An 8,866-nucleotide genomic window follows, 5' to 3' on the forward strand; every position below is an offset into this window, starting at 1 on the left:
TGTGCGTTAATATAATATAAAAAAAAATATTTACTTGGATTCAGAGCAACATAATATGCTTGAAACCTGAATGTACTTTTCGAATGTGAGCCATAGCTACCAGAGTTACCCACGATAAACAAATAGCTTGTTGAAGTACGTATTTCCATTCCTGCAGTTGCGTTTTCTCCACAATATTTACCAAGTAAAGGAGAGGTATCATTTGGACCATTATAAATATTGAGAAATGTATCGTTGCATTGTGGGATGTATAAAATTGAGAATTTTAGTGAGATGACAAATGTTTCTGGTACAAGAATCAGCCATGAGCAAAGTTGAGAATGGGGTTTCATTTGGCTATGTGGTGGTTTGAGTGAAGATATGGAGCCCGTGGGACCACTGCTCAAAAAATGACAATCTAAAGTGTAGAAATACTTTCAAATTGGTAAAATTAGAAAAACTTTAACTTTCAAAAATTTTAGAGACATTTTAACATATAGTTGATTTGTATAAGGCTGCATTTCTAGTCCTTGTTGTGAAATGAAAACTTTAAATGTAGACAATAACTTTTATATTTCTCTAGATGAAGTTCAATTACCTATGTAGTAACAGTAGTAAAGTTTTAAAAGTATAGCTGAAATATTCATAATTACTAAATATTCATAAAAACTATCAGTATTGTGTTCATCCTACGTATAAAATAAAATATACGTTATATAACTTGTTGCTCACTTTATCATCTGACATTTAGAATTCACATCTTGATGCCTTGGAAGTATAAATTGTATATTTACAAGTAAAACATTGAGCAGCTTAACATGAAACAGTACATGAACAACGTGATGAAGGTTGCATTGAAACGTTCAAACACAATTTATTTATGTCACCGAATAAAGAAAAGCAACGATTTAAACAAGAGAATATAATGCCAATTAACCGTAGAATGACAAACTCCTGATAAACCAAGAAAAAATTTATATTTTTTGACAAACGATTAAGTTGATGGAAGAGGAGTGTGTGTTTAAAGACAGAGCATTTTTATTCGTAATCCGTATATTCCTCATTTTATGGATTCATGAAATTAAAATTGCGTGTATATAAGTAAGTCACTAGATATTTGTTGATGCTTACAACTACTTTTGCACAGTAAAGATGCTCATTAAATGTCACGAAATAAATAAGTTTGATATCAAACAGTTCTTCATCAATGTATCGCCAGTCAGGAGAATATGGTTAAATATATAGTTGAAATGTAGAATGATACGTTACGTTACCTGATTGAGTTAAGTTTTCAGAATTACACCATGATGTTAGAAGCACAAGGAAAAAATATCTTTGACAAGACATCACGAATCCCTCACAAGAAACAAGCTTTATTACAACTGCAGAAAGCATTTGCATTTGCATTTATCGAGAACATATATGGTAATACACAAATGACGAAAGTTTAATTGACAAAAACTGTCACATAAAAGAATACTGATCAGTTGAAGACACAAACGTTTTGTTAATAAAGTACGGGATTAGTTTATTAAATTAAAACTGACCATAATGCTTGATTAAAAGTAAATGCATGCTTTTAGGGATATTAGTGATTAGTCTACCTAAGCAATAAGCACCCATACTCTAAAATAATGAGCGACAATTTTTTACAATTGTAATTTCTTGAAAACTGAATACAAAAATCGTACAGTGAATATTACTCAAAACTGTAAAACTTCCAACTTCTTTATGCTAGTGGTGCCAGCAAATTAAATTTTTATAGTTAATTACTTTTATATAATGTTTATTAAGGGACCATTTTACTCAGTCTGCAATGCTTGGCTAATTTCTTTTGAAAGCAACGTCACTTTTTAACGAAATCAGCCTGGCACAGCAGAATATATGAATATGATTTCCCTATAAATTAACGTTTGATCGACGTCAGTGACCCAGGGCTTTTTCAATTGTACAAATCATCTGACAGTATTACGACAACATCCGAAACGTTACTAAAAAAATCAATTATTTCATTTCCTGTGACTATGCGTTTATGAAACATTTTCACTGGAATAACCTCACTGAAACTCGGTTAGCCGGGATGATGTAAACAGCCCTTAGAATCACAATCGCTCGTGGAGTACCATTTTGAGAATGGTGTGATTCATGTGACGTCACAGAGGGGTCATTTTGACAGGTAACCACCAATGATTAACTGAGCATAAAATCAACTGAAGCTCTTTTTAATACATTTTTTTACCAATATTGGGGCGTGGCTAGAAGTGATGACAGTGCAAGCTCAAGGGAACATTGATAATTTGGAGAGGGACTATAGCATATAATCACATCTATTCATGTTGTATAACCATTATCACAAATGACATTAATAGAATATAAAAATAATTCATATCTGTCTATTTAAGGTAGTTCGCACAGTTGAAACAAGTTGCCATTATATAAATACGATCCATCATTTTGAAAAAATTCTTTTAAGAACAACTTGTACCTTTCTTTCCCCATGCTACTACAACACAAAACATTTTACTATACCACCGTTGTTATTCTATCCTGCAAATATTTCCATTTGTTAACTTAATAATTATTCAGTGAGAGTTGAGCTCTCGGCTTGATCTACTTTGTTATTACTTTCATCTTTAATTTTGGTCAACGTTGATGCTTCTTGATCAATTTCCTCTACCTCAATTTGTCGCAAATGTTGCTCTTATTCTATAGTTAAATAATTAGTTCGAAGTCTAAGGATAACAGTAAATAAATAAAAAAATTCCAGAACAATTACATATTTATAGTTTTTGAATCAACGAAACCATTGAGGCTCCAAAAGCCTTCACAAATATCGTTAAATACAAATGGCAATTTTTTGCACCTTATCAAGTGTAATCAATTTAATACTAAAAATGATATTCTCCTCCATCCTACCAAGCACATTCTTAATACATTGCCCTTTTTAATAGCATGGTTAGTGGATGCATGTAATTTATAGATAGAGGTTTGGCAAATTACGTAGAACGTTCAGTAGAACAAAATAAACATATATTACCGTTATCTTTACATGACCAATAGCAAACGCATATAATGATTAAGAATGTTACAGCGATTCCAATAGCAGCACCGATAAGTTTCATCTTATAAGATCTTGAAGTTTCTACAGGAAAAAATAAAGTAACATTTTCAATGTCCTTGCTTACAACATATTTTGAAAAATGCAACCTCAACTTAATATTTTTAAAATAAGCATATAGTTCATATGTTTTACAATATGTTAAATAGTCACTTATAAAGCCGCTTGGAACATTTTTCGATTCTCTCAGAGCGAGACGAGGAAATTTAAGGAGTATGGTTCTATCTTCCTGAAAACAATTAATATCAACATTTCACACTATGTGGGCGTTCCCCTGCCCCCAGTAAGGTCATCACCATTAATATCTTTTGTAAGTGCCCAACGTCATTATGGTGCAGAATTCAATTAAATTGCCTCCTGAATGGACTCAAAATGACCAATAGCATCATATAACTCTAAAAAGCAGGAAAAATCTACCAGGGTTAAGCAAAATAAATTATAGCAGTCTGCATGAGACTAGTGTAATTGATTTTGCCACACATTATCTTATTCCAAAGCAAAAATATCAACACCAATTCGCTCCAAAGACGATCATTTAAATTCAAGCAAAACACATTTAGAATTTTCGGTTGGAAAAGTCAACTGCATGAAAAGCAAATTCAATTGAAATTCTTTAGCTTTATAGAAGAAAATGAAACAAGAAAAAAGATATATGCATGCACAGCACGAGAATAGACGTAAGCGGTTGTCTTCATGCATCTCACACAAACTACATTCGTTTTTGTTCACAAAATTTATGTTTAGAGCTTGATTACACGAACAGTTGTGTTGCTAAGGCAAGTTATCTTCATTTAACGAGTTTACATGAGCAAGAAGAAAAATTCTCCTCGCCACTTGTCTGACACAACATGTTTTTCTTACTATTAATTAGCTACTGAAGAGGCCACAGTAATCTGCTCTGAGGGGGGTGGGGGTGGTTGTTAATCTATATACAACGTTAATTGTGGATGAAAATCAGTTTTGTAGTAGAAAAAATGATTAAATAAAAGATTAAGATAAAATGCATAAGAACATTGACTACGTTTAACATAACAAGCCTTTAGATGGATTATGGCAATATATTGTGCTTGAAATCTGATTGCGCTTTTCGTGTGTGAACCATAGCTACCAGAGTTACCCAAGATAAGCAAATGATTTGTTGAAGAACGTAATTTTATTTTTGCAGTTGCATTTTCTCCACAATATATACCAAGTAAAGGAGCGGTATCGTTTGGACCATTGTAAATATTGAGAAATGTATCGTTGCATTGGGGATGTATCATATTGAGAATTCTAGTGACATGACAAAGGTTTCTGGTACAGTAATCAGCCATGAGCAATATTGAGAATGGAGTTCCATTTGGCTATGTGGTGTTTTGAGTGAAGATATAGAGCACTTGAGACCACTGATAAAAAATGACAATCTAAAGTGTAGAAATACTTTCAATTGGGAAAATTATAAAAACTTTAACTTTGGAAAATTTTAGAATCATTTCAACATATAGTTGATTTATATAAGGCTGTATTTCTTGTCCTTGTTGTGAAATGAAAATTTATATGTACACAATAACTTTTATATTTATCTTGATGAAGCTCAATTACCTATGTAGTAATAGTAGCAAAGTTTTAAAAGTATAGCTAAAATATTCATAATTACATGATTTCCAGAAAGACTATCAGTATTGTTTTCATCCTACGTATAAAATAAAATATACTCTATATGACTTGTAGCCCACTTCACCATATGACATTTAGCATTTCACATCTTGATGCCTTGGAAGTGTAAATTGTATATTTACAAGTAAAACATTAAGCAGCTTAACATGAAACAGTACATGAACAACGTGATGAAGGTTGCATTGAAACATTCAAACAGAATTTATTTATGTCACCGAATAAAGAAAAGCAACGATTTAAACAAGAAAATATAATACCAATTAACCGTAGAATGACAAACTCCTGATAAACCAAGAAAAAGTTTATATTTTTTGACAAACGACTAAGTTGATGGAAGAGGAGTGTGTGTTTAAAGACAGAGCATTTTTATTCGTAATCCGTATATTCTTCATTTTTTGGATTCATGAAATTAAAATTGCGGTGTATATAAGTAAGTCACTAGATATTTGTTGATGCTTACAACTACTTTTGCACAGTAAAGATGCTCATTAAATGTCACGAAATAAATAAGTTTGATATCAAACAGTTCTTCATCAATGTATCGCCAGTCAGGAGAATATGGTTAAATATATAGTTGAAATGTAGAATGATACGTTACGTTACCAGATTTAGTTAAGTTTTCAGAATTATATCATGATGTTAGAAGCACAATTCTACCTCACCATTGCTACGTCACTACGGGATTACATGGATTGCGCCAGCGATCACAACTTCAAATGTAAAGGTGAACCAGTGAACTCGACATTTGAATAACTGGAATGATAACCGAAGCCAAAAATTGAAGCCAAAAAAATATTTGTCGTCATCATTCGTCATCACACGTCAGGCTCTAGTCTCTCGCGTGCTCATTTTAATTCTTTTAAATCATTTGTCCCTTGGTAATGGTAGAGTTCGGATCTTGATCAGAGCGTAAAAATAACGAAATTTTTGGAAGGAAAAGGTTCACGGAAAGTGAATCAAAGTGATAAATCGAGAAGCAGGGTGAGGTGAACTTAGTCGATCTGCTTTTACGCTGCGGTTTTCCTTTAAAACATATCAAAGTCTTTAAGGTAAATGGTTTGAGCCCGGGAGTATCGTTACATGTTTGTAAATGTAGATCGTCCAGGTTGGTATAGTCCTGAGAAGGACTGTTTTTGTTGTTGTTGACTGACTTTTCGACAACCTTAGCAGTAGTCATCTTCAGAGTCAAATGAATCAAAGAGAAGATGACTACCGCTAAGGTTGTCGAAACGTCAGTCAACAATAACAAAAACAGTCCTTCTCACTATACTGGACGATCTACATTTACAAACATGCAAAGTCTTTAAGGATATTCAATTATTGATATCGAGATGACAACCATGTAGTATTTCAAGCACAATAAAAATCGATGAAAAATACAATCGCTCTGTAAAAAGTAAAAATGCGAGTTATAGACTCAATATGTTTTATGAAACTGGATATTCAAGTTTCTTTTTTCTTCGGAAAAACAGATCTTTAAATCCACTGAAATGACAAAAAAAGACAAACACTGTCTGACACCGTTTGAAAATTTACCTTCGGACGAAAGAAAAGTTTATGCTTGAATATTTTCTCGTCATATTTTCTATTGTATTGTCTTTTTAGCATACAGTGTAATTTTCATTTGGCTTTTCCTCGTTACAAGTTGTAAGTTAAAACGAACTCACTGTAGTAAAGTTTCAGCTGTAAAAAATAACCTTTTGCGAAGAGTTGACCTCGTGTGTTGTTTGTCGTGATGTTGTTTATATGTTTATGCTTTCGCAATTTGTATTCAAATTTATATTGGCCGTGTATGTTTGGCACTCAGGGGAATGAAACTGACGTAGAAACCGCGTGAATATTCGACTTTGAAGGACTGGAACTGACGTACAAACCGCGCAAGAGACTAGGACTTTGGCTTCAACTTTTTATCTATAAAATGTATTGTCGTTATCATTCCAGATATATATATATATATATATGGAGTTCACTGAGGTGAACACAACGAGATAGGACGCTTTTGTATTGCCATTGTAATATTAATATATTTTGGGCAATCGTTTTGCATCGGGGAATTTACAGCAAGCAATCTTGCTGTTTCCCACTCTTACTACGATACAGGTCGACGTAATCGTCAATTTAAACTATTTTTCTACTCATTTTGTTGTTTTTCTTCGCAATCGACCGAAAACGCATGGCGGCGGAAGGTGAAACCGGCCATGAAGACTCGTCTGGCTCGGAAAATGAACGAGATGAAAGTCGTAATAACCGACGGATTAAAACATCATCTGATATACCATCGACAAGTGATGACGGTAAGGATATGGGACGAGATATAATTGCAATGCAACAAGTCCTGACTGATGGTCTTCAGCGAGGTTTTTCTAAGCTTACGGAGGCTATTGCTTCGCAGTTAAGCAACGCTACCAAACAGGGGCGCACTAGGACTCGCTCAGCATCAGAGTCATCGGACTCCGTGGCATCAGTAGCATCGGAAACACGAAAAGCTACTAAAAGAGCGCGTCGTGAGTCAACAGGTGATGTTGACGTGGAAGTTGACGAATTGTTAGCAGGGAATGATCCCAACACTACATCGAATGTTGCCTCTGCTCAAAATGAGGAGGATGTTCTAGGCTCAATAGCTGAAGAATACAACCTTGACGAACAATGTGCTGAAGAGGTTAATCCTAAACTAGCAAGCATTGTTAACAAAATGGTGCGTAACAGATTAACCGATGAAAAACTTAAAGAAAAATTGACACAGAGTACTCGGCCCACAAACTGCGAGAACATTGTAGGCACTAAAATCAACCCTGAAATTTGGCCAAAATTGAAGTCAAGCACTCGGAGTCGAGATATTAAATTACAACGGGTGCAAAATATGTTACTGAAGGCTAGCATTCCGGTGGTTAAAGTTATCCACAAACTCATGCAGGCTGATTCATCTCAACTTGATGATAATAAATCACTGATAAGGAGTCTAATGGACTCTATGGCCATTCTGGGACATACTAATTATGAGTTCGTGCAAAGACGTAGAGAACTGATACGACCAGACCTTAATGATAAATATCAGCAACTTTGTGGTGAACATATTGAGTTCACAAACTGGCTATTTGGGGATGATTTACCCAAACAAGTGCAGGATATTAGTGCCACCAATTGAGTAAGCCAACAGCTGGCTAGTTCCCGACAATATGATCGGCAGAATGGAACGGGCTCCTACTCCAGGCACTCACATCGCCCAAGGGACCATTATGGTCAGAATTTTCGGCAGGGCCCTCGATGGCACAAACCCCCCATACCGGGGAAAGAAAAGGCACCAAAAAAGACTGCGAGAAACAGCAATGACATCTACCCAATGTAAGTTGGTAAGTCAAAATCCAGCCTCTAGTTTTATAGCGGGGCGACTTCAATGTTTTTATAATAAGTGGGAAAACTTAACAACTGACTCATTCATTTTGAATATTGTGAAAGGTTGTAAAATTGATTTACTTCAACAACCTTCCCAAATGCATGTTTCTAAACAGAAACAGTTTTCAGCAAAAGAAGCCACCTTCATTGAAGCTGAAATCTCTAAGTTGTTAGCAAAGCAGGTTATTATACCTAGTCATCATGAGAAAGGGGAATATATTTCTACTATTTTCTTGACCCCCAAGAAAGATGGGTCATTTCGTCTGATACTAAATTTAAAGAGATTTAACAAATTTGTACGCTACCAACATTTTAAGATGGAATCACTTAAGCAGGTTATTCAAATGATAAAACCGGATTGTTTCATGGCTTCACTGGATATCAGGGATGCGTATTATTCTGTAGCTATTCATGAGTCCCACCAAAAGTATCTTAAATTTCACTTTAAGGGACAGTTATACCAATTTACTTGTATGCCCAATGGTCTTGCATGTGCCCCACGGTTGTTTACCAAGCTACTAAAACCAGTTTATGGTCATTTGCGAGCACAGGGCTTATTATCAGTGGGATATATTGATGATTCCTATTTACAAGGGTATAGCTATGACGATTGTCGTCATAATGTTTCTACCACCTCCACGTTTTTATCTGAACTGGGTTTTTGCGTTCACGAAGAGAAGTCAAATTTCATCCCATCGCAAGAAACAGAATTCTTGGGAT

The 8,866-nt window shown here is 34.6% G+C and overlaps 1 protein-coding gene across 1 annotated transcript; it reads left to right on the forward strand.

Moving 5' to 3' along the window:
- The first annotated feature begins 6,961 nt into the window (after positions 1-6,961).
- On the forward strand, positions 6,962-8,025 carry LOC124437569. Its single transcript, XM_046987542.1, has one exon. It carries the CDS (start codon positions 7,056-7,058, stop codon positions 7,896-7,898), a length of 843 nt encoding a protein of 280 aa, XP_046843498.1. The 5' UTR covers positions 6,962-7,055; the 3' UTR covers positions 7,899-8,025.
- The last annotated feature ends 841 nt before the right edge of the window (positions 8,026-8,866 follow it).

This window comes from Xenia sp. Carnegie-2017, unplaced genomic scaffold (assembly GCF_021976095.1).
Source record: "Xenia sp. Carnegie-2017 unplaced genomic scaffold, XeniaSp_v1 HiC_scaffold_1, whole genome shotgun sequence".
Classification (NCBI taxonomy): Eukaryota; Metazoa; Cnidaria; class Anthozoa; order Malacalcyonacea; family Xeniidae; genus Xenia; species Xenia sp. Carnegie-2017.